The sequence below is a fragment of the Taudactylus pleione genome, unplaced genomic scaffold (assembly GCF_031769625.1).
Source record: "Taudactylus pleione unplaced genomic scaffold, aTauple2 ptg000303l, whole genome shotgun sequence".
NCBI classification, from domain to species: domain Eukaryota; kingdom Metazoa; phylum Chordata; class Amphibia; order Anura; family Myobatrachidae; genus Taudactylus; species Taudactylus pleione.
Window position 1 is genome coordinate 3888374 of NW_028284704.1, and position 26304 is coordinate 3914677.

General features: G+C 43.8%; 2 protein-coding genes across 6 annotated transcripts in view; one reads left to right on the plus strand and one right to left on the minus strand.

Annotated features, from left to right (window-relative positions):
• Positions 1-26304, plus strand: part of ARL13B (ARF like GTPase 13B) — a 79813-nt gene that overhangs the window by 26837 nt on the left and 26672 nt on the right. The window lies entirely within an intron of this gene.
• On the minus strand, positions 214-16856 carry STX19 (syntaxin 19). 2 transcript variants are annotated; one of them, XM_088442053.1, is made up of 2 exons: positions 16710-16856; positions 214-1213 (listed from the first exon to the last, which is right to left on the minus strand). In XM_088442053.1, the coding sequence occupies exon 2, from the start codon at positions 1155-1157 to the stop codon at positions 294-296; it is 864 nt and encodes a 287-aa protein (XP_088298179.1). In that variant the 5' UTR covers positions 1158-1213; positions 16710-16856; the 3' UTR covers positions 214-293. The 2 variants fall into 2 exon arrangements, with proteins under 2 accessions (XP_088298179.1, XP_088298178.1); XM_088442052.1 differs by having other exon boundaries at positions 214-1218.

The following is a 26304-nucleotide window of genomic DNA, read 5'->3' on the forward strand; positions in this document are numbered from 1 at the left end:
TCCATTAGTCCAGCAATTATTGCTAGTGCCAAGAGCATTATGCCTCCACTGGGTATAGGTGACTGATGTATTACTGGTTGCTAAACATGGCATTTATATGATGTATACACTTGTCATCAGTTATTACCACTGTTCCAGGTAAGTATCTATAAGATCTTGTTATACCCGGCTTTTACTCGGCAGGAAAAACTTTGAGACAGAAATTTCATGTGCTGTCATTTCAAACACAATTCTGTAATTCTGTTTTAGTACAAAATTAAATAACACAACCATAGCGGACATTTGGTTATATTTTAGCAACAAGGACAACAGCAGCATAACATCCTACATGGGTTTTTCTTTTTGTATTTAACGGCCAACTTAAACTTCTCATTTGTCTTTTGAACGTAGTCCTCTGTATTTTTTACCCCCATTTCAATATTGTTCAAAGTTTCCCCTTGTTCCTCGACTAAAATAAAAATCTGGAGAAAGAGGTCTGATAAATCCTTCACCTGTTGCTCTAAGTTAATCAGCTCTTTGTGTCTCTGCTCAATCTCGCACAGCTGTGTCTTGGTGATTTTGGATTCAGTGAGCAGGTTCTCGTTGAAGACCTCCCACTTGCCCTGTTCCATCATTGCATTTACTTTCTCCTCATCCGCCTCTTGTCCAGCTACCACTAGTTGCCTAATGATGAAGGTTTTACATTTGTTCTGCTTGGTCATGATGGCCTCATTATATTGAAGCATGGTGCACTGGAAGCTTCGGAATAGGTTTGCATGGTGGCTTTTCAGTATCCTGGTAAGGCTGGAGGACTGTCCTGTTTCTGCTTCTGCTCTTTTAACCAGCTGCGAGAAGGTGTCCAAACGTTTTTTAATGTTCTCCGCTTGGACCTTGATGTCCTTTGCCACATTGCCCTCTTTCTTCAGAACGCTGAATCTTCTCATAGAGGAAACCAATATCTGTTGCTGCTGCTCAAACTTTGTCACGTTGTCTGAAAGGTCCTTAATGTTGTCTTGAAGTTTTTTGATTTCATTCAAGTAGGACTCGAACATCGGTTCTCGCTCAAAGACGACTGCTTCCTGACGGAACTCCGCAGGTTCTTCTGTGGGTGATCTGGTTTCATTGGCTTCTTCCAGGTCTTTCGCCTTCTGCATTAGCTCTTGCAGACGATCCTTCATTTTGACTTCATTTGAGGTAGCAGTCTTTAGGCTTAATGAGAAATGCTTTCCGAGTTCTAAACTGATAAAAGAAAAAACAAGTTATAATAATTTGCTAGTGTAAAACATTCTGGGGGAAATGAATTAAACATTCTAAAGAGTGGAGATGTTTCCCATAGCAACCAATTGTCTTCTGGTTGGCATTTACCAAGTATATTTATAAATGGATGGAGGCTATTTGGGGATATATATAATATATATATATATATATATATACACATACACGCACCATCCTAGCAGAGAAACGGGGGCCACTAAAATGCAGGAGTCCCTGTGAAGTATCGGAGGTGCAGTGAAGCTCTCATACAGCACTGAGCCGTCTGTGCTTGCACAGCACCTGCCGGAGGCACGGAGAGCAAAGCGTACATATAACCTCTAAAGAGTAGCCTTGCTGCTAGAAAGGCCACAGCACCTATAACAGATCACGGAGACATGCCGCAAGACTAGTACATCGGCCAGAAGATCAACTGCTACCCTGCTGCTCCAGGACGCTGGAGGTAAGAGAGGGAAAGTTTTTTTAGGGTCAGACCAAAATTAAGATCAACTGTAAAATGCAATGTTGCTTACCCCGGAATAATCATCTATTGTGTATGATCGCAGCCCCCCATTTATCCAAAAAGGAGCTTACAGTAAACATTATTATTGATTTTAAACACACAACATATGGTTGACATGCATACACTGCCATATAAGTTCTCATCCTCTATATATTTTCTTGAACATTTATAAATTGCTAGGCAGAAGCTGGTTTGTCGCGACATTGTATCATTGATGTAAACCACAAGATTAACATCAATTAATCTTGCGGTTACTATGTAGCGGCTCTCACCATAGACGGGCTATGGGGATTTCTCACCATAGACGTCTAAGGGAGACAGAGGCTGGCCGCATTCAGCTAATCAGGGAGCTGCTCCGACGGAGATGCTCCCTGATTGGCTGGCGTGCCCCGGTCATTTACGCGGAGCAAAGGTATGTGTACACACATACCTTTGCTCAGTCCGGCATGGATCGGGTTTTTTTCGTTTTTTTATTTTAACCCCTGGATTGCCTACTTGGAGAAGAGGACGTGATCTACGCATAGGAGAGGTGAGTATGGATTTTTTTTTCAGGTACACCCCTATGGATTACTTCGGATAATAGGGGAGTATGTGTGAGTGTGCATGTATGTTTTATTAAAATTATACTTTCACGGTGTAAGTTTGTTTTTTTACGTATTTCTTTAGTTGTGGAACTACAAGTGCCAGCGGGCCCGTAATGCCCCGCATGCTGGTATTTGTTGTTCTCCAAATACCAGCATGCAGGGGAGGCTTGCTGGTACTTGTGGTTCTACAAATAAAGACAATATGGTAAATTTAATTTTACACTTTCACTTTACACTATCAACCCGGCACCCACCGCCCTAGGGTGCCGGGGATAGCCCCGGGCTATCAGTCTAGGCCTGGGGTGCCCTGGAGAGGGGTACCCCTTTATTGGGGGGGTACCCAACTCCCCAGGGATCCCCGGCCTGGACTGACTAGCAGTCAGGGATAATGCTTTGGCCGGGGAAACCGGTGAAAGGTTTTCCCTGGCTGTGGCATTATCCCCCTGCTAGAAAGAGTTCGGTGCTGGTTCAGGAATTTTCAGGGGACCCCTACTCGTTTTGTCCCCTGATTTTCCAGAACCAGGACCAGCTCAACAAAGCCCTGTGCTGGTTCTTAATATACAGGGGCCCCCTACGCATTTTGGCCCCTGTATTTTTAGAACCAGAACAGGCTTTATAAAGCCCGGGGCTGGTTATGCTTTTGGGGAGGGGGTGCACGTCATTTTTTTTTAATTTAAACACATTTTACATAAGTACACACAGAAACATGTACATATCTCATGGATATGTGCATGTTTCTGTGTTAATCTGACCTGCTCAGGATGTACTCGCTAGCCTGAAGCAGGTCTATTATTTGGGGACTTTTGGTTATCTTTTTTTTGCGAGTCTGAAACAGACACTCTATTACATTGGGCGAGTTGATTGTTTTCAATGTGAAAACATCTGGATGCGAGTTTGAGAATGGAGAGTTTTAGTAACTCTGAAAAATGCGAGTTTTAGTGAACAGACACCCTATTACAATGGAGAGTTGTGAAAAATTGTGAGTTTAGCACCAAACTCGCCATTTACCAAAACAGACACCCTATTACATTTGGCCCTATATACCATAAAAATAGCAATTTTTTATGGTATACAGATTGAGTCTCCCATATCCAAAATGCTTGGGACCAGGGGTATTTTGGATAACGGAATATTCCGTATTTTGGAATAATTGCATACCATAATGATATATCTTGGGAATAGGACCCAAATATACACAGAATGCATTTATGTGTTATATACACCTTATACACACAGCCTGCAGGTACTTTTATACAATATATTCAATAATTTTGTGGCTCAAACAAAGTTTGTGTACAGAAATTAAATTAATTTATGTTTCATATACACCTTATATAGTGTTCACTGTAGCTCCGACAGCAGGCAGGGCGCCGGAGCTAGAGAGGGCACTTCAATACGCGCACCGGAAAAGGGGGCGTGGCCAATGAAAAGGGGTGTGTCTATAAGACGCGTCCCCTTTTCGTCAGTCTTGGGGGCATGCCTGGCACTTAAGGACACGCCGGGCAGCCCCCAAGTGCTGCCGACAGGGAGAATAGATACCAGCGGTGACCGGGTCACCGCGCATTTCCCCATCCGCGGGACACTGCGACCCACGGGTGAAGACGGCACCCGCAGGCTGTGAGGGCAGGGCGCTTTTTGCCCTCCAGAAGGAGGGCAGGGCGCCCCGCTAGAACAGCCCAGCGGGAACGCTACCTTATACACACAGCCTGCAGATACTTTTATAAAATATTTTTAATAATTTGTGCCTTATACATGGTTTGTGTACATTGAACCATCAAAAATCAAAGGTTTCATTATCTGTCATGCCAAAAACATTTGATGGCCATTGACAGCTGTACCGTCGATGGGTTCAACCATCGATAGAAACCATCAATTGTTTGAGATCACAGCTGCCAATGTTTTCTTAACATCGGTTGGGGGACTGCTATTGATTGTGCAGCAAGTTATCTATCAGCAATGGAAAAACCAGTTGTCATAGACAATCAATGGTTTGCAATCCATTGATGGTCGGTGGCCAAAGGCCATACCTAGTATACTGTATAGTATACCATCCCTAGTTGGAGGCCCCGTATCGAGTCTTGATCAATACAGGACTGCCATAATAAAAATACAACTACCTATGACGTCAATGTTAAAAATTATCCTTGTTTTGCTCAAACAGACAATCAACACACCAAAAACTATGGCCGCCAGTCCTCTGCCTGAGTCATTTTTGATCTTGCATTGAATTGCTGCTGATTAGTATTACATTGCACTATCGCACTTTTTGTGAACTGATGGCATGAGATGTAGTTATTATGCCAGCAGACGGGATGCCGGCCGTCGAAATCCCGTTGTCGGAATCCCGACCCAGGACTAAATATAGGCATCAAAATTCAGCCGCCAGTCTAAATCTCAACGCCAGATTCTCGACAGCCACCATCCCAAACGAAAGTACATCGGGGCGTCTAAGCTTTTAGCTGTGCACGGGGGGGATGTTGTTAGGGTGAGGCACCACTGAGGGGAGGGTTAGGGTTAAGGCACCACTGGGGGGGGGGTGTGTGGTTAGGATTAGGCACAAAGGCGGGACAATTAGGTTTAGGCATCAAGAGAGGAGGGTTTGGTTTAGGCTCTACCAGGGAGGGTTAGGGTGCAAGAAGGTATGGTTAGGGGGAGAAGGTGGGAGGGTTATTATACTTACCCAGCCCCTGTCGGGATACCGAGTATTGGGATGCCGCTGTTGGTATTTTGACAGCAGGCATCCAAACTGCTGGCATTTTATACCAAACCATATGGCATCTATCATGTTTGAATTTTGTTGCTGTAAAGATGGTTTTGAATTTATTTTGGTGTGCTGATTGTCTGTTCGAGCAGACGAAGGATGAGATTACAATTGCTATGATCCTGCACCCACGATTATATGCTATACCAATAACAAGAAACTGGGGTTTTGGTTCATGAATTGATCAATGCATTCAAGCTTGCAGTCTCCGTCAAAGTCCCTACTCTATTACTCGGATCTATAACATAGAAGTTGCATACCTTGAGTTTAACACTAATGTAATAGCTATCAAGGTTTAAAGCTCACAGCAACTTTGCTTTTAAACGTGAGACAGTCACCTAGCACACCTGTTGCAAAGCACTTAGGAAAACAGCTGACACAAGCTAAATGAAACCGGTTAAAAGAGATACATGAGAAAATGTGACCACAAATGATTGATTAAATAAATTAACATCAAACACACACACAAACGCTATATATACAGTCAGGTGTATAAATATTGGGACATTGACAGAATTGTCATATTTTGGCCTCTATTCACCACCACAATGGCTTTGAAATTAAACAAACAAGATGTGCTTTAACTGCAGCCTTTCAGATTTAATTTGAGGGTAATTACATCCAAATCAGGTGAACGGTGTAGGAATTACAACGGTTTCTATATGTGCCTCCCACTTTTTAAGGGGCCAAAAGTAATGGGACTATCAACTCAAAAGCTATTTCATGGACAGGTGTGGGCTATTCCCTCGTTATTTCATTATCAATTAAGCAGGTAAAAGGTCTGGAGTTGATTCTAGGTGTGACCTTTGCATTTGGAATCAGTTGCTGTCGACTCTCAATATGAGATCCAAAGAGTTGTCACTATCACTGAAGCAAGCCATCATTAGGCTGAAAAATCAAAACAAACCCATCAGAGAGATAGCAAAAACATTAGGTGTGGCCAAATCAACTGTTTGGAACATTCTTAAAAAGAAAGAATGCATCGGAGAGCTCAGCAACACCAAAAGACCCGGAAAACCACGAAAAACCCCTTCACTACAGTTGGCCAAATCAAGAACACTCTCCAGGAGATAGGTGTATATGTGTCAAAGTCAACAATCAAGAGAAGACTTCACAAGAGTGAATATAGAGGGTTCACCACAAGATGTAAACCATTGGTGAGCCACAAAAACAGGAAGACCAGATTAGAGTTTGCCAAACAACATCTAAAAAAGCCATTACAGTTCTGGAACAACATCCTATGGACAGATGAGACAAAGATCAACTTGTACCAGAGTAATGGGAAGAGAAGAGTATGGAGAAGGAAAGGAACTGCTCATGATCCAAAACATACCACCTTATCAGTGAAGCATGGTGGTGGTAGTGTCATGGCGTGGGCATGTATGGCTGCCAATGGAACTGGTTCCCTTGTATTTATTGATGATGTGACTGCTGACAAAAGCAGCAGAATTAATTCTGAAGTGTTTCGGGCAATATTATATGCTCATATTCAGTCAAATGCTTCAGAACTCATTGAACGGCGCTTCACAGTGCAGATGGACAATGACCCGAAGCATACTGTAAAAGCAACCAAAGAGTTTTTTAAGGCTAAAAAGTGGAATGTTATGCAATGGCCAAGTCAATCCCCTGACCTGAATCCGATTGAGCATGCATTTCACTTGATGAAGACAAAACTGAAGGGAAAATGCCCCAAGAACAAGCAGGAACTGAAGACATTTGCAGTAGAGGCCTGGATGAAACCCAGCGTCTGGTGATGTCTATGCGTTCCAGACTTCAGGCTGTAATTGCCTGCAAAGGATTTGCAACAAAGTATTAAAAAGTGAAAGTTAGATTTAGGATTGTTTAGTTTGTCCCATTACTTTTGGGCCCTTTAAAAAGTGGGAGGCACATATAGAAACCGTTGTAATTCCTACACCGTTCACCTGATTTGGATGTAATTACCCTCAAATTAAATCTGAAAGTCTGCAGGTAAAGCACATCTTATTTGTTTCATTTCAAAGCCATTGTGGTTGTGAATAGAGGCCAAAATATGAAAATTCTGTATGTGTGTGTGTATGTGTGCGTGTATGTGTGTGTGTGTGTATATATATATATATATATATATATATATATATATATATATAGCGCGTTTCCGCTAGGCTGTTTTAGCAGGATGCCGCACCCTGCCCTATGCGCCCTGCCGTTTTGGCAGTGCCCCGCTAAACCAACAGGAAGGGTGCCGTCCTCACTCGCGGATGGGGAAATTGCAGTGTAGTGATCACTGCTGGTGAATAGATGCCGTGCACATGCGCATCTATTCATTGAGAGAGGAGAGCTTGGCGGCAGCCCGGTATGTCCTAAAGACACGCCTCCTTTTCTTGTGACCACGCCCCATTTACGTCGCGCTATAGTGCCCTTTCTTGGTCCGGCGCCAGACCTAGAGTGAACAGTATAAATACATATGCGTGTGTGTGCCTGTATATGTATGTATATATATATATATATATATATATATATATATATATATATATATATATATATATATATATATATATATATATATAATATATATATATATTTTCATTCTGGTGAGGCCATGGCTTTGCTGTTTATTCACTGAAGGGGCAGGGTATACATGGGAGGGGTGGGGCCATTTACCCAGGCTGCCTCCAGCAGGGCTGAGGGAGGGAGGAAGAGGAGAAGATCCTGTTTGCCTGGCGGCTGCTTCGTCCACCTTGTGGGTGCAGGTGGGCCAGCGCCGAGCTGTCGTTAGCAGGGTGGGGGGAGGGAGAGGAGGACAGCACAGTCAGTGCGCTGTTAGTGCTTATTTCCCCCGCCTGGTCTGTCCTCTCTGTAGCCACCAGGTGTGGGTGGCGCCCGGCTGCCAGATCAAGCAGTGATTGAACTCACGGAGAGGAAAAAAGAGTGCAGATGGACCAGGAGGTCCCTCTGAGATTGCATCTGATGCAACCATTTCGGCGAAAGCCCAGCCTTGTGTGGTCACATCTGATGCAACCACGCCAGGCAAGTGGTAAAACATGCAAAACTTGTTTGCCATCTAGGTAGCGCTGTTTCATTGTCTATAACTGAGTGGCACTTGCACTTTTGACTCCAAAGGGTAAATTTACTAAGAATCATGTCTGGTCGAGATTGCTCGAGTTTAAACTCGAATTGCATTGCTGAAACTCGGGTGATTTTTTGCCTGCTGAAACTCTCAAATTTGCCAAGAATCAGGATTTGATGAAATCTTGTATTCCGATGGTGTATGTGATCGAGATTTCTCTGTCGAGTTCCCAGAGTCTGACTGCAGCCAAACTCACCCGAACATGCAGCCTGGTTGTGTGTTTTAAAAAAAAAAAAAAAGAAATAAATGGTTAATGTTTATATATATATATATATAAAAAAAAAAAAGCATAACCAGCCCCGGGCTCCTGAGCCAGTCCTGGTTCCAAAAATACAGGAAAAAAAAAAATGAATAGGGTTCCTCCGTTTTTTTATGAACCAGCACTGGACTCCCAGAGCCAGGGGAAAAAAAATGGTGTGCGGTTCCCACTATTTTTAAAACCAGCACCGGAATCAAATCTAGCCAAGGTGTAATGCAACAGCCAGGGGACCCTTTCACCGTCGTCAGCGACATCTTCCGTCGGCACTACATGCAGGGCTGACAGAGGATATAATTAGTGAGGGCCTAGCTGCCGAATGCAGCATCACCACCACTACTTTGCTGCCCGCATCCGGCGCTGGGTCCCGTCTCTGCCAAGATCCAGCTGGGTACACACAGTCTAGTGTGTACCCAGCCTTAACCTTTGGTTGTGCTCTAACAGTGAATGTTCTCTTGAAGGCTGAAATGTAATTGGTTTGAATGTGGTATACTAAAGGGGAAACTCTTTGACAAGGACTATGGAAATCATTCACACCTGGATGACCATGCAATTTAGGAGTAAATGACAGCGCAGGCAGGTGTACTCTGTGACTGTTTGGAATGGGGTATATTAGGAGCAGAGTGACTTACAGGACAGAAATCAGTACAGCTTCCGAAATCACTGGGGTTTCAGAAATCATTGCAAAACAGAAATCATTGCAAAACAGAAATCTCTGGAGACCAAAATTGGAGGTGGGGTGTGGCCTACTGATGTGCAAGGTGCCCGTCCCCATTAACAACCAGCTGCTCCATCAAAAGCATTTGTTTGCCCCTGCATCATGTCATAAATGGTCGACACATTTTTAATTTTTTTTTTCTATCTCTAATCTTCAACCTAACCCTCCCTTGGTGCCTGACCCTAACCTTCCGGGTAGATGTCTGATCCTAACAGTCCCTTCTAGTGCCTAACTCTCCCTACCTAGTGTCTAACCCTAACCGTCGGGGTAAGTGCCTAACCCTAAAAAAATAAAAATGCATTGACCATTTGTGTGTTGATTATTTTCGTGGCAACCTTTTTAAACATGTCGACCATTTGTACCTATCGGCACTAAGTACACCTACTCTGTACACCACTAGTGGACTTGTGTGCTATAGTAGTGTGGCAGGGATGCTAATCTCATAAAAAAGAAGGTAAGACTTGGGCCAGTATGACTTTTTATTTTTTAATCACTTAATTAGGTCAATAAAATCTATTAGGCAGTGTATGTAATTATTTTAGGGAGAAAAATGCACCTATGGGTGTCTAGCATCACCCTGGGAATGTGTAATGAAGCATTAGAAATGCCAATAGATTCCCCCGGTATCCATACATCACAAAAGAGTCCATGGGTATCCAATCGTTGTATTTACACACAGACAGACCCTCGCAGTATCCTTACATCTCCAGTTAAATATTACCCACTTCACCCCCACCAGCAATAACTGCCTTTGTGGCAATACAGTCCACCACCCAGTGGCAGTAGGTGCGCCCACCCCAGTGGTATTAACCCCTCCCTCCATGCGTCCCACCACGCAACATCTTTATACACTGCCACGATTAAAAGAAAGTTGCAAATTCTAAAACCATGGTAGACTACAATCCTATTTGTGTTACACTGCAATGTGAAAATGATGATAAAGTGTGAAAGTCCATCTAAATCGTGCCATGTAAGCACTGATAATAATGGTGTTTAATGTGCCAGATTTCATTAATACTGTGCCTATGGGTTTCTTCATTGAGACCCAGCACAATTTTATTATATTACGTCCCTGGATATATTCCAGTGGTTTTACCATATACTGAGAGTTGATTGGTGTTAAATAATTCTAAGCTGTTATTCCCATTAGAGACAAGTCTCTGCAACCTTGTTATGTGAACTATTTGAAAGGTACCAGCCGCTGGGAAAGTACCATCCACAGCTATTTCTATCACTTTGTCCTATTGACTGAGCTGATGAAAGCAGTTCCTTTACGTGCAGGTTAAGCCATTCTGTTCCCTGCATCAGCCATAATAGCTCACACAACTAAATCAGAACCACAGATTTAGACTGCTGCAGAAGAATGTACTTTTCACTGATTTTGAAAGGGAAGATACTAAAAGTCAATCTGGGTTTTTTATTTACATATGCAGCTAAATACTTTAAATAATGTCTTAACATTTAAAGGAAGAAATGTTGCTTGCTTACTTAGCCTGCTTGTCAAAGCAGCTATTTTCTTTCAGATTAATTTGTTGCATACTTTTTTGGGAGGTGCCCATTCTCCCCTCAAGCTGTGGAAAATTCTTGTACAAATTTCTGAAAACATTAACCACTTAACTGGTACGGTGCTCAGCTGGGCTTTCCCTGACCCGACTGTGCCAACCTGCTTTACCCGCTGGGGTTTAAAGAGGAAATCTGTTCTGCACATGTGCAGAACGATGTTCCTCTGGCAGTGCTGTAACAGTCTGGGACCGCTGACATCACTGCTCATTTTGTGCCCCAGAATGCCATGCAAGGAGGGGAACTTCAGTTCCCTTCTGAGCACTGTTAGGTTGATCTCTGTAGTGTGGGATGATCATCTGCATTGAGGGGGAAGGGTTAATGGCTCCGTGGAGGGGTTAATACCACTGGGGTGGGCGCACCTACTGCCACTGGGTGGTGGACTGTATTGCCACAAAGGCAGTTATTGCTGGTGGGGGTGAAGTGGGTAATATTTAACTGGAGATGTAAGGATACTGCGAGGGTCTGTCTGTGTGTAAATACAACGATTGGATACCCATGGACTCTATTGTGATGTATGGATACCGGGGGAATCTATTGGCATTTCTAATGCTTCATTACACATTCCCAGGGTGATGCTAGACACCCATAGGTGCATTTTTCTCCCTAAAATAATTACATACACTGCCTAATAGATTTTATTGACCTAATTAAGTGATTAAAAAATAAAAAAAAAACATTTCTGAAAATTGTCAGTTAAGTTATTGTTACTACTTAAACTTATAATCAAATACAAACCGGCCTCATCTAACAGCTGTCAAATACAGGGCCTATCCTAGTGACTGATTGTACATTACAGAAACCATGTAAAGCAGAAGGAGGACTGTTGCATAGAGTGCACCCACTAATATATAGAACATGAGCTACAGGACGTGGCTGCTTTTACGTGTTTGCTGACCGAATGACTGCTGCACACAAATGCAAGGTGATCTGCATGGAAACTGCAGCAGTTGCAATGATGATTGATCCCTGACCACTACTACCAATTCACACTTAACTGCAGTCAAAAAGCTGGTTGTGATTGGTTTGAAGTGAGCAATTGTCACAGGTGTTCCTATGACATCTGGGTGGTTGATAAGCCATTCAGCAATCGCACTCGGGGAAAATTGCCTGTAAATATAATGTGAATAAGTGCGTCTGGCAGCCAAGCGGCCTAGTGTGACATTACAGCCAGGGGTGCTTGGGATAGTGGGTGGTGTAGGTTGTACATGGTCTAATCTGGCACTGCTGCTGCTATGTAAAGCACATAGCCAAACAAAGCTAATAAATCTCTATATCGTACATTTCGTGCTTGGTATTGTGGAATGGTTACAGTTGGCATTGCCCAGAAAACATAACAAAGTGGAAGCTGCTCAAATCAATTTGACAATACTCTTCAGGTGTGTGAAAGGGAGGGGTCATACTAAACTAAAATAGAAAGGGGAGTGTCCCCAGCACACTAAATTGTACCTGCAACAATACTTGAAAACTATATGGTAATAGAGATTCAGAGATATTTGTTGCATGCGTTTGCAAATACATGGTAAGTCACCAGGCCAACTACACGGCTTCTCTGATAACTGGTGGTCCCTACACTACATGATTATAGTACCCACTGGGCCATGTTATTGTCTATTGTAAGGCCTCATGATAAAGGCACATACATAAATACATCCACACTGAGAGCCAGCTTACCTGGGAATCACCCCTGGGACCTCCAATTAGCACTACAAGAACCAGCATGCCCTCCAAATGCTGGTTCCATCCTCTCCTTTCAAAATGGCAAACATAACAAAGTGGAAGCTGCTCAAATCAATTTGGCAATACTCTTCAAGTGCATGAAAGGAAGGAGTCATACTAAACAAAAAAACAGAAAGGGGGATGTTTCCCAGCACACTAAATAGCACATTAAATTGTACCTGCAACAATACTTGAAAACTATATGGTAATAGAATTCAGAGATGTTTGATGCATGCATTTGCAAATACATGGTAAGCCACCAGACAATAACATGGCCCAGAGTGGGTACTGTTACCATGCAGTGTAGGGACCACCAGTTATCAAAGAAGCCGTGAAGTTGGCCTGGTGGCTTACCATGTATAAGCAAATGGATGCAATAAAACTCTCTGAATGTGTATTACCATATAGTTTTCAAGTTTTGTTGCAGGTACAATTTAGTTTGCTGCGGGAAACCGCCCCCCCCCCCCCCCCCCTTCGGTTTTTTTTGGTATAGCCCAGAATAATGTACAATTTATAGAGCAGTTCTGCATTCTTTACTGGTCATCTGAGGGCTGCTCTGTATTATATTTGATGATGGCTCTTCGTTTCCTTGCTTTCAATGTCTCGAGGTTGAAATATCTGTAGTATAGGGACCCCATGCCCACACTCCCCGGACCCTGTCTTGTCTAAAACTGACGCTGTACAGAGAGTATTCTAATGACTACTAGACAATACGGGGCATGTTCTTATTGACACCATACAATACATAGCCCAGTGGTGACCACAAAACAGTGATGATCTAATCTAGATTGTACTTTACATTGTATACCATTAGAGATCTCTGGTGGCTGTACTACAGTATAGACCTCAAACACATGACTACTGTGCAATAAAGATCTCCATCAATAAGGTATCTGTTATACCAGGTAGAGCCTTTTTCTGGTGGTTATCATGCATGTCAGTCAGCTGACTTTCACAGCCTATGGATTGTGATTGGGCGCAGGTATAATTGTGGTCTACACTGGTTGTGGTAATGGTCTCCAGTATTTTCTCTAGCCACAAGTGCCAGCCACTGGTTACGATTTAAATCTCTCTTTTTAAGTTCTTTTCTTTTTTTTGTCTCAGTCTGCAATTATTTAAAAAAGAAGTACAGTTCAAAACGTCTTTAAATAAATTACCTGCCATTAACCAGTAGAGCCACAGGTTTGCCACCTTCTAGATCCCCACAAGTCAAGACGTGCTCCGTCGCCCTGCCATTGTTTATTAATATGTACAGCTTCGCATGCGATATCGTGTGATTGGCCGTGCAGCACGGGAGCATGCACACACACTGCCCGATTTGTTGTTCCGATTTGCCCAATGCCAGGCATACAGTACACTGCCATATCAAATGCCTGTCAGATCGACAGACATTTTATCTGGCAGCCTGACACTCTGCACATGTCATGGGCATACACTGTGATATATCTCACAGTGTATTGGCCCCAATATCTGTGCTCCTCCCCTGGGGAGGAGACATTTTGCCATAACTCCCATGTGAAGGAACGGGAAATGTCGGTCGGCCTCGGCTAGGCATACACTGCCCAATGAGGCTGACTTTTAACTTACAAAATATCGCATCGGATGGACATGCTGGACGATGCGGCATGCCCGACCAATCAATATTTTAGCGACGGTCGACTGCACACGTACTACAATTATTGGGGCGATCCACGTATATCTGGCGGATCAGCCCCATAATTGTATAGTGTATGCCCAGCATTAGTTATCATGTTGATGTTGAATTTATGTCATTGTAACTCCTATTTCCTGTCTAGTCCCCCTCTTCTCTCTGATACCCAGATATACTGTAATTGTATTAAGGTAACAAATTACATTTGATTAATCTTGTGCAGTTTAGAAGTCTTTGATTGGTTGCTGTTTGTATTGCTTCTACCCAAACTCCTCCATAATTTATTTGGTGGCATATTTAACCTAACATTCTGTCTCTCAGCATTTATCACATATCGAATTTATCAGTGATGATGCAGGCAGATAGCCATCAGTAAAGTTCGAGACCTATCAGAAGGAATTTATTGGGCTACTAATTTTGCAAAGTATTTTTAGATTTAAAAAAAAAAAAGTATTCACAAACTCCCCTAGTGGGTATCGAACCCACAACCTCATTGTTGTGAGGCAAAAATGCTAACTATTACACCGCCTGTACTGCCTGACACATATGTGACATCACATCTCTAGATCATTTTTGCACACTATCATGTATTATATCTATAAGGCACACTTAAGGTGTGCCTTAAGTGTATATATTTATAAGTATATAAATGAAAAAAAAATTAATAGAACACAGCATGCCCCTCCCCAAGCACAACCAGCAACAGGCTTTTCACAACCGGTTCTGGTTGTGCTAAATACAGGGAACAAACAACGTAGGGATCCCCTGTATTTGGCACAACCAGCACTGGGCTTTTCAGAGCCAGTCCTGGTTGTCAAAATACAGGGGACAAAAGATGTCCCCTGTATTTAGCACAACCAGCACTGGGCTCTGAGCCAGTCCTGGTTTTGGAAATACAGGGGACAAAAGCCCCTCTAGGGCACCCCAGGCCTAGGCTGATAGCACAGGGCTATCTCTGGCACCCCTGGAGCGGTGGGTGCCAGGTTGATAGTGTAATGTAATTGAAAGAGTTAATAATATTGTCTTTTGCCATAGAACTAAAAGTCCCAGCAAGTCTCCCCCACATGCTGGTACTTGAGAACCACAAGTAGCAGCATGCGGGCCCGCTGATACCTGTAGTTCCACTGCAAAATAAATATTAAAATAAACACAGTACACACACACCATGATAGTACAAGTATACTGGGCTGACTAGCGGTCAGGGGTTATGCTTTGGCCAGGAACCGTGAAAGGGGCTCCCCTGGCTGTGGCATTACCACCCTAGAAAAAGTTTGGTGCTGATTATGGATAATCCAGGGGTCCCCTATGTTTTTTGTCACCTGTATTTCCAAATCCGGGGCTGGTTGAGCTTTTATTTTTACACAGGTGTATGGGCGGATCTCACTGATCCATCCCTGCATCTGTGTCTTTTTCACAGGTGCTTGTGGTATCTATGTCCATTACATCATGCATACACGCGGAACAATGTGATGACAAATCGTGAAAGACAGGTCGTGATCTTTCTGCAGGTTGAAGAGATCAGTAACCAGCAGGAGCGCACATCGTTATCGGGCCTAACCACGGCACTTTTCTAAACGATCAGTCTCAGACTGATTCAAGGAGTGTATAGGGTTTATTGAAACTCAAAATGGCAGCTTTACTTATTGGTAAGAATAACGCCTATACAAGAGATAACGGCGGTCTATTTGCACCAATTAGTGGTATATGTTTTACATGCATTATTTTGTTGCTTTTACTGACATACTTTTATTTTTTACAGGCATAAGTAGTTAATAGATAAACCTGTATGCACACCAGAGGTGTACTTTATTAGCACTTTAGGTGCCGATCGATCGTGCTGTCACCACCGGGAATCGTGCGGTCCCCGCAGACTGCACGATATGCCGGCTTCCCCCTCCTTCATCTGACTGGGATCGTACATCGCATCCCAGGTCAGATGGTTTTGCAGGAAGACCTTTCGTTATAAGGGGTTAATTGATATACTTGTATGCATATTAGAGGGGGTACTTTATGAGCTTTTACAGATGTGAGGGGTTAATTGATACAGATACGCATACTGGAGGGAACTTGGTTACTTACTAAAATAGTGTACCTTAACAATAGAGGTATGTTCTTAACTCTTAATAGACATAAGGGGTTAATTGATATAAGTATGTACGCACATATTACAGCTGTAGTTAGTCAACATTTACACACACAGGGAAGTACATGATAAGAAAAGTGCTAAGAACCCTGGTATATGCCATATGAAAGGCAATGGGTGTCAGGTTTTTGTTCACAATTTATTAACCTGAACTATATCCATATATTAATAGACTATTAATAGACTAATGATTGCTGCATATTTTAGGACGTGATTCATAGTATAATTATTTGTACTTGTTCCGATACTACACTTCTCGTACTGAAGGGTTAGGAGTGAAAACATTATACAGGTAACCTCTGTTTGTTCATCTCCTGTTCCTAACATGACAGGTATACAACTTTTCTGATTTATAATTTGTATAGTCCCTTCTATTTAATCTCACACACAGTAAGTAGCCTGGAATTGTCTGATCTTCCACAAGTTTCATGTTATTTCAAATTTAAATAGAATTCACTTACCCTTATAGCCTCCGTGATGTAGTCTTTTTAATTATTGTTTTACAATCCAGTGTTGAACAAGTGTTATCACCCAACTTTCTGTCCTGCAATGTCCTCTGTTCTGCAGTCCATTCAGTTTCATTAGAAGACACAAAAGCCCAGCACGGTGATTAGTAGGAGTGAGAGTGACCTGGTATTTTGCATTTATATGAACTGCAAGGAATCTGGTTTTGCCTGTTGTATGCTTTGTATTAGTGGGTGTGGCAACCTGTGTACTAGCCAATCAGGGAAGGGCACAGGAATCTATTGTTCACATTTTCTACACTGGTTATAAAATTAGAATGTTGTAGTCTCGCTTTATTACTAGCCAGGATATCATACTTTCTGTCATTACTTCCGGTATCTGTTTATGTGCCCAACTTGTCCTACTGTAATGGTTAACTGATATTATATTAATAATACATAATTTCATTGAAAGGGTTAAGCATTGATTTTAAGGAACAGATATGAGACTGGTTGGTTTAGTTTATGTATTGACATTGTGCAGTATAAAACAGTGGCGTCATTTGTCCTATGCTGGCAGGGGTGCCAGTTATCACCTGAGGGGAAGGGGTGGGGGGGGATTTACAGCAACAATGGAATGTGCACTCCAGGTGCTTGTAGTCAAATCAAAGCTATTCTTTAGAAATTAAAACCTGTATCTCCCAGCCACCTGATATAAAGCCCTTTAAAATATTTTTGTCGCCATCAGAAGGTGTGTTTTATTGATTACCAGTTACTTATATAGCACATACATTCTGCAGCGCTTTACAGAGAATATTCATTCCCATCAGTCCCTGCCCCAGTGGAGCTTACAATCTATATTCCCTATCACATGCACACTAGGGTTCATTATTGTTTAGAGCCAATTAACCTACCAGTATATCTTTGGATTGCGAGAGGAAACCCCACGCAGGCACGGGGAGAATATACAAACTCCGCACAGTTAGGGTCATGGTGGGAATCGAAGCTAAGACCTCAGGGCCTGATTCAGAGCCGGACGCTCTGACCAGAGCGCTCGCTCTAAATCAGGGCCGGCCTACCTAAAATTGGAGCGGCCTCCTGGCCGCTCGCATAGCTGTGGGTGACCACCCACAGCTTATGCGAGCGGCCAAAAAGATGGTCGCGAAAGTCAAGACCATCGCGACCATCGGACTTGCGACGAGACCCCTGTGGTAGTCTCGTCTGCCGCAAGCCCGGAGTGCTTTTGGCTCTATCAGAGCCAAAAACACTCCCACTGACATCACTAGTGATGTCAGTGGGGCCGGACGCAGACGGTAGGCGTTCCCATGGGAACGCCTCCGTCTGGGCAGCCATGCCCCCGGCACGCCCACCAAAGGTGACGTGCTGTCAATCACCATCGACAGCACGCCCCCTGTGGAGCGAGACCCCGAGCGACGGCTTCCCCGTCGCTCGCCGGGTCTCGCGCTTGCGCACGAGGGAGCGGCCTCCGTCGTGCGCATGCGCATTTGGGTAACATCGACCCGCTTGAGAGCGTACAGCGCTCGCGAGCGGGTCTGAATGAGACCCTCAGTGCTGTGAGGCAGTAATGCTAACCATTACACCAACCATTTAAATATGGCTAAAACAGAGCTGAATAAACATACCCCACCCTTGTTCAGCGCTACGGGACCATTGTGGCACTTTATAAGTAAAAGATAATAATTTGGGCCAAATTTGTATATTTCAAACCTTAAAATGAAGGGATCTTGTTCTTTCAGTGCAAGTTGCATTTTGTGATGTAAACAAATGAAATGCCTTATGCCTCAGTGTTGTCTCTATTTTGGCTGAGCCCATAAAATTTCTGCTGTTGCTGTGCGTTGTGTTGACTGCAGTGTGTAAGGGGTTGCTAACCAAAAATACCGTATACCCCAGGGGCTATTCAATTAGCCCCGAAGACAGCAATCATTGTGGACTTTTTTTCACCTGACTGAGGCAGAGGAACAAAAATCCCTGATGATCTCGGCCACGAACACATAGATCAATGACCTTTTCACGGATATTTTCTCAAAAAAAGGGGCTAAATGGATAGCACGAACAAAAAATCCCGAAAAACGTCAGTTTTTCGCACCCGAAAACTAATTGAATTCCCCCATAACCTTATGGCCTGTATTCAATTTGGAGCAAAAAGTCAGAGGCCGGACTTTTTGCTGTCTTCGCCGCTATTTTCTGCGCGAAAAAGTATTGCGCGTATCCCTGTATTCAATTTGAAATTGGCGAAAAGTTCTGTCAGTTTTGGGGAAATCAGGCTGACACCCCCCTAAAGATGCTCTGACATGAGGGATCACACTGGGTACCCCCGATTAGCCCTGCTGAAGGTATTTGGGGTCTTTGAATGTTCTCAATAAGCACTACTTTGCGTCTGTCAGCAAGTGGTGAAGAATAGCATTTTGCTACTTTTTTGGGGGAAAATAGGTATTCCCATCAAATTTGGGGTACATGAAAATAGGTGCAAGCATATTTTAAAGTTGCTAAAGTGAAGCATTAAATAGCCCAAAAAACGCACCTTCAGCAATCATCTGCAATCAAAAATACACCTCCCCATACTTCCAGAACCCCCCAAAGGCTATTTCGCTAGTTTTTGAATTTGCACCCCCACTATTATTTTTTTTTCGTCCACTTTTTCGAAGTGCATCTTAAGGGTGTCCTTTTGTGGGGTTTTTTTTGTTGCGTTTTTTGACGCAATTAGCGTCGGGGGTGTCCAAAGGGTGCAGGGTGGTTGCTGCAACGTTGCACCCCAAAACTGCATTTTTTTCCGCCGGGTGTTCAGAGGCGAACTTTTTCGCCTATTACATTGCATCGCGTTATTGTGCTGCCGAAAAGACGCTGAAATTGAATACGGGATAAATTAAATAAGCGAAAATTACGTCATTGGCGAAAAAGTTTCACCGAAAGTGGCTTTTCGCTCTAAATTGAACTTGGCCCTGAGTCTAACAAATGTCACAAGTTGTTTATATGATGGAGTAATCAAATGTAGGATTTTGGTTGGTTTAGACCAGTGATGGGGAAAAAGGCAGCCGTAGGGTCACATACGGCCCTCCTCTACTTCTTGCTTTATTGTCAGATTTGTTTGTTGTGGCTTGTAACATTTATTACAATGCCTGCTGATATGTTATTAGCACAGATAGATGTCTCTTTCTTTGATTAAATATATGGTTTTAACTTCTTATTAAGAGATTGTAATGTGCGGCCCTTTTGAAACTTATAGAGCCACCCATGTGGGCCTAAAATTGTGTCCGTATGCCGATCACGGGTTTAGACCATACTGGCCTGTTGTCACTCTACTTGTGTGGTAAAATACACCATGATCCTACCAAGAACTACTTTAATCCACTCATTTTGCCCAACCACAAAATAGCTGGATCTGAAGTCTGGCCTCCACAATGTGTTTGAGTCCAACGACTTCATCTATCTGTCTACCTGTGTGACACCAGCATTACACATATCATGTATATAGAGCTATGAATGTTGTTAGCAGCTGTGTTAAATGATGGCAGTTTTCATTTTAGTAAGTTCCAGCCCGACTTTGCCAATACATTACTTACTACAAAGGCCTGGGCAACTGGCAGCACCTAGGTAATCAGTGCCTAAAATGTACCCCTAGTACCTGACTTTTTTTAGGGGTGGATGCCACCCTATTAGGTTCACCTGGTTTCTACTCTGCTATATATATATATATGTTACATAGTTATAATTTTGTATATATTTAATACTGGATAGCAGCCACTAAGCGCAATCTACCTTTTGCTTGACATTTGTGTATGTGGGTAATTTCTTTTTACTCCACTCACATCAAACTGTTCTGCGTTGTAAAGATCTGCTTCCTATTACTCTGTCAACGCTACACAGTTGGTTTTAGATTGTACAGTATTATGTTTAGATGTTATGCATGTGTTTTTGTCTGATATAGTAAATGTTTGTGCTTCTACCCCTTGTCCCCCATTTACAGAAAATAAACAAGCAGGGCAGTCATAACATTTGGGTCATTTTACAAAGGCTCAAGTCTCCATTTACATTGTTAGTGTGATATGAATCAAGGGAAGTATTTCCGCTCTGAAGTCTGACTAGGAAAGCCTTATTTGCATCGTCACTTTCTATCAGTACCATGGATTAAACATACGGATTCTGAGTTACACGCAACCAAAATTCCATGGAAGACTATTGCGAGTGTCCGCCGGTATACTGAGTCACACAAGTCTCTGCTACTGCACCTCCCCCAGCTCTGTGTGTGCTAGAGCAGCTGCCATATTTATTATAGGCATTTATACTGAGATTTAGTCAGCATCCCGGCGTGCGGGATGCCGACGGTCTGAATACCGGCGCTGAAATCCCGACTGGTCGGGATCCCGGCACCGACCACCGGCATTCTGAAGCTAAGTATAGGGGTGTTTAGGGTGTTTAGGGGGAGGTTAGGGTGCGGGGTTAGGAACTAGGGGGACGGTTAGGGTTAGGCACCGGAGAGGGAGTGTTGGGATTAGGGTGTGGGGATGGGGAGGTTAAGTTTAGGCACTAGTGGGGGAGATTAGGCTTAGGCATCGGGGAGGGAGGGTTAGGGTAGGGGTTAGGAAAATGCTTGCCTGTCTTCCCTATAGGTATCGGGATTCCGGCTGTCAGGATGCCGCTGTTGGTACTCTGACTAGCGGCATCCCGTCAGCCGGGATTTCATACCCAACCCCTTACACCTACCTCATGCTAGTTGCAAGAGATCTGACTGAAATAGGCATCACATTGGTATAGGCATGATGTGTAATATGGTGCAACTTGCCCTCGAGACTGTTCTTTTATAGCGCGTACTCTCATGGATTGAGAGAAACGGCTGAGATGCGTATGACTCCCAGTCTCTTGGAGATAAGCAATTCATATGTATGTTCACTGTGGTGCATATGCAGTCTAAATTGCGAGCCTTACCTCAGGGCGCACTGTGTATTATTAGTATAATTATTTTATTATTGAGATTCTTTTCTTTGTATAATCCCAACATATTCTAGAGCAAGGCTCGACAAAACCTGGGGGCCAGGTCGCCATTTCGACCAGATTTGGCTGCCTGTCGACCAGATTTTCAGCAACCCCCGGGCCCTGTAGTGTAGACCGCGAGCGCGGTCCACACTACAGGGTAACAAAGACACAGCCGCCAGCGGCAGGTGTATGTTTGTTGTAGCAGCCGTTGAGAGTCAGACAGACTCTCATTGGCTGCTGCGTCGTCCATAGAGTGAGCCGGCTGGAGCTCACTCATGAGCTCCGCCTTCCGGCTCCCCCCGCAGCAGGTGATGGGAGAGACGTCATGACGTCTCTCCCATAGTGCATAGCGGGTCTGGAGGAGCGTGGATCAGGTAAGTTGCGTTTTTTTTTTAAGGGGCACCGCATGGGGGGCTGGCCGCTACTGGGGACAGTGTGGGAGCACTGCATAGTTTGGGTGGCCGCTACTGTGGGGGGACTGCATTAGGTGGGGGTGGCCGCTACTGGTGACACTGTATGGGGGGGGGCACTGTACAGGGTGGGGCCGCTACTAGGGGCAGTGCATAGTGGGGACTACTACTGGGGTTGCTGCATAGGGGGGACTACTACGATATGCCGACACCTGTCAAAGGGAATAGGATAGTCGCTTTAGGTTTAGGGTTCCCGGGGGGGACTTAGGGTTAGGCAACCCCCCGAGAGTTTAGGGTTAGGCTAGGGGAAGGGAGGGTTAGGGTTAGGCACCCCTCTGTGGGATTTAGGGTTAGGCACCCCCCTGGGGGACTTAGGTTTAGGCGGCGGGGAAGGGGGGGTTAGGATAAGGCACTTAGAGGGGGGATTAGCTTAGGCACTGGGGGGGAAGGTTGGGGTTAGGCACCCCTAAGGAAGGTTAGGGTTAGGGGGTAGAAGTAGGTTAGTTAGTACTTACCTTAGGACGATCTGGATTTCCTCCTCTGCCGGGATGCCGCTGTCGGGATTCCAACCGCCGGGCATGGGTCCCGGTGGTAAATCATACCGATTCCAATTGGATTGACCCCATAGTGTATTCCTGTTCAGAAAAAAAACGAGCATGCACATGTATTGAAATCAGATACAGTGTATCCGTTGTATACTCATGAGTCACACAGACTTCCACACAATCCTCTGGAAATAGGATATACACTGATGCTGGGTACACACTAAACAGATATATCTGCAGATGATGGCTGTTCGTAAACACTGAACAACCATCATCTGTTCAGTGTCTAGGAGGGGGCGGGGCGGGGGCATGTCCGCTTCCCTCCCTGCGGCAACCACTGCATGTGTACGGGCAGCCTGCAGACCGCCCGTACACATTTGCCGATGGATAGATATATATGCAGATATATCTGTCCGTCGGCTGTGCAGCACAGCCAACGCGATATGTCTGTGAACAACATTGTTCACAGACATATCGCCTGTACACACTGGCCAACGGACACCCAATATGTTCGGCCACTATATCGGTCAGTGTATACCCAGCTTAAAGGGGGGTATCCACTACAAGATCTGAAAACGACTGCACATTGTAATCATGCAGTCGACATTGTAATCATGCAGTCGACATTGTAATCATGCAGTCGTTTGTCAGTCGTGTGATGAGCCTGCACTGAACGAGCAGACGTTCATTGCAGGGTCATCAATCACCTGGAAACATGCTGAACCTGAACGACCAGTGGGCACGCGCATCGCTGGTCGTTTTAGACATTTTTGCAATTGATTTGTGAACGATTTGCAAACTATTTAGGACCAATTGAACGATGGAACGATCGTTATCGTTCATAAAAATCGCTAAGTGGATACCCCCCTTAACAGTCATTGCAACCATTGTTGACATCCTTAGAGCTTTATTGTATGTAAATTGTTTCCCTGTTGGTCACATTTTATGTTTACGTAGCATTAGTCTAAACAGTAGTAGTAAATAGAGTTGATACAATTACATAGATAACATGGAGGTCTGGTGAAGGACATCTGTAATCTGTGCATGTGAGATTGCATTGTCATAGCTAGTTTTAGGAGCCTCTTATTTCCTGCAATGATGGCTTTAATCTTACCAGTGATATGTGATTTATGTATGACCATCCAATAACATATCTGACTTGTCATTAAACTGTACAAGATGTAATTATTGGTTATATACAAATGTAGGTTTCACATGTACATTAGCTGGCAGTGTGTGACTTAGTGCATTCATATGTAACCAGTCAGCGGCCACAGTCAGCAATATGGGCTGTTTCACTCTGCTTTCATATTCAAATCTTGTACTAACAAATACTTTGCATCATGCTGTGTTGTCCAAACGTCCTCTTTCTGTCACTGTTGTGTGCTATGACTGCATTGTAAATCCATCATAATTACAGTCTGTCTGTGGTTTCTGAATAAACCTTTTTTCCTCTAGTAGAACAGAGTTTTTTCATTACATACTGAGCAATAGTCAGAATTAAGATGATGGACCCAATGTAATAAATGTGAATTTTTTTTACGTGTTTGCATACTCCTCTGAATGAGGGACTATATCTGAAGGTTGGCATGATACTGCCTTTCTGGAGACCTCAAAATGATATACATATGTGGTAAGATGCACATTTTATGGTATGATCGACGGTTTAGCAGGCAATATGGCTTTAATATTTTCACATTATCTACGGCAAAAAGAATTACGAAGAATTACATGTTGGATGCACTATGTTAGTGTGTTTACCTAACTGTTACACATAAACAAGTGGCGAGTTTGCAAACTGATGGGCATCGCTGCAGATTGACGATGGGTTCGCAGCATGAATTAAAACATTTACTAGTTTTTAAAAAGGGATCCGATCAAAATACCTGATGTTGGGATACCGGCGCTTAGAATGCCGGCGCCAGAATCCAGACACCTGTCAAAATCATAGCGCCGGCATCTTGGCGGTAAGTATTGGGGTTAGGCAGAGGGTTAGGGTTGGTGATTAGGGTTAGGCACTAGGGGGAAGGTTAGGGTTAGGCACTAGAGAGAGAGGGTTAGGTTTAGGTATTGGGGGGAAGATAGGTTTAGGTAGCGGGGAGGGAGGGTTAGGGGTAAGGTGAAGGGGAGGGTTGTGATACTTAGCCACAAGTGTCGGTATCCTAACCTTATCGGGATGCTGGTGTCGGGATTCTGACCGCTGGGATGTCGAGCTCTGGCATTTCGTACCCAACCCGAACCCACCCTCTATCACTATCCATTTCTTAACCCCTATCCCTCTGTGGTTTACAACCTCTTCATACATCCCTATGATCTATAGAGGGGAGACTCGCACTGTGGGGGTTCCCCAACCATGATTCCAATGAGTCCTAGGCCGGATGGCACCAGGACTGGGTTCCCAAGGGGGTTCGGGTCCTGCAAAAATGATGTGCGACACCCCCCCCCCCCCCCCAGCTCTACAGATGGCACTAGGGCTCATCTTGTACCCCATAAGCATAGTGGGTACAGAATAGTAATTTGTTAAAAATTGAATGAATACACTTTGGTCCATGTTGGCACTGCACCAAGGACAATGTCCAGAATGACTGGCATGGCATGCCAACAATTTGATAACCACAAGTGCATCCCCTGCTGGCACCTGCAAAATCAAAACACCAGTTTACTTTATTTTTTTAAAACCCTCCCCAAAAAAGTTGCTAAATAAAAACTACCGAAGGTCATCTACGACACTCGTGCCAATGAAGAGGGCGATATCCCTTCATGCTCCAAAGGAGTTTGCCGGTACACACTTTAATGAACGAGGGAACAATCACTGTTCTGTCCTTCATTAATATGTACAGCCTTGCATGCAATATCGTTAGATTGGCCGTGCTGCACGGCCAATCACACGACATGGCATGCAACCTGCGGGAGCGCGCAATCGGTCATACACACTGCACGATATGCCCAATCTGGGGTACCGATTTGCCCGAATCAGGCCAATATCGTGTAAGTGTATACCTACCCTGAGACGACTCTCTCACCAATTTATTACTTAAATATCTTTTGGGAAAAATCCTCTAAAGGTGTCTATCCACTAGAAGACAGGAAAAAGACTGCACGATTACCACATTGTAATCGTGCAGTCGTTTGTCAGTCTGTGATGTACCTACACTGAATGAGCAGTCGTTCAGTGTAGGCACAATCAATCATCTGCAAACATGCTGAACCTGATGTTATCGTCAGGTTGACCAGCATGTTTGCCCGATGATAGATGTCTACACGACCAATTTTTTAAACAATCTGCAAATGATTTTCAAACGATTATCGAACGATATCATTATCGTTCAATCGCTCATTTCAATCCTCTAGTGGATAGACACCTTAAGATCCAAAGTAGGCAATGAAAAAGTCACACGCCAGAGTACTTCTCCCATAGTGAGCCTGTCTCGGATGACAAGGCAATAGCAGACCCTGCCATATGAAAGATTAGGATTGCTAGATACTTTGCTGCTGTGAAGCTGTAATTTCAGTTTCCTGCTCAATTTATGAATAGAGAGAGATTTTGCACCTCTTAAGAGTTAAAAAAAAAAAAAAAAAATTATCTCCAAAAGAGAGGTGGCATCTGGATTGTCCTTCTCTGGAATTGGTAATAACTAGTTGGCTGTGGTAATACTGTGTCCTGTA

Coding starts and splice junctions, on each gene's coding strand:
- STX19 (XM_088442053.1), bottom strand. CDS start 1,157: ATGAAGGATCGTCTGCAAGAGCTAATGCAGAAGGCGAAAGACCTGGAA.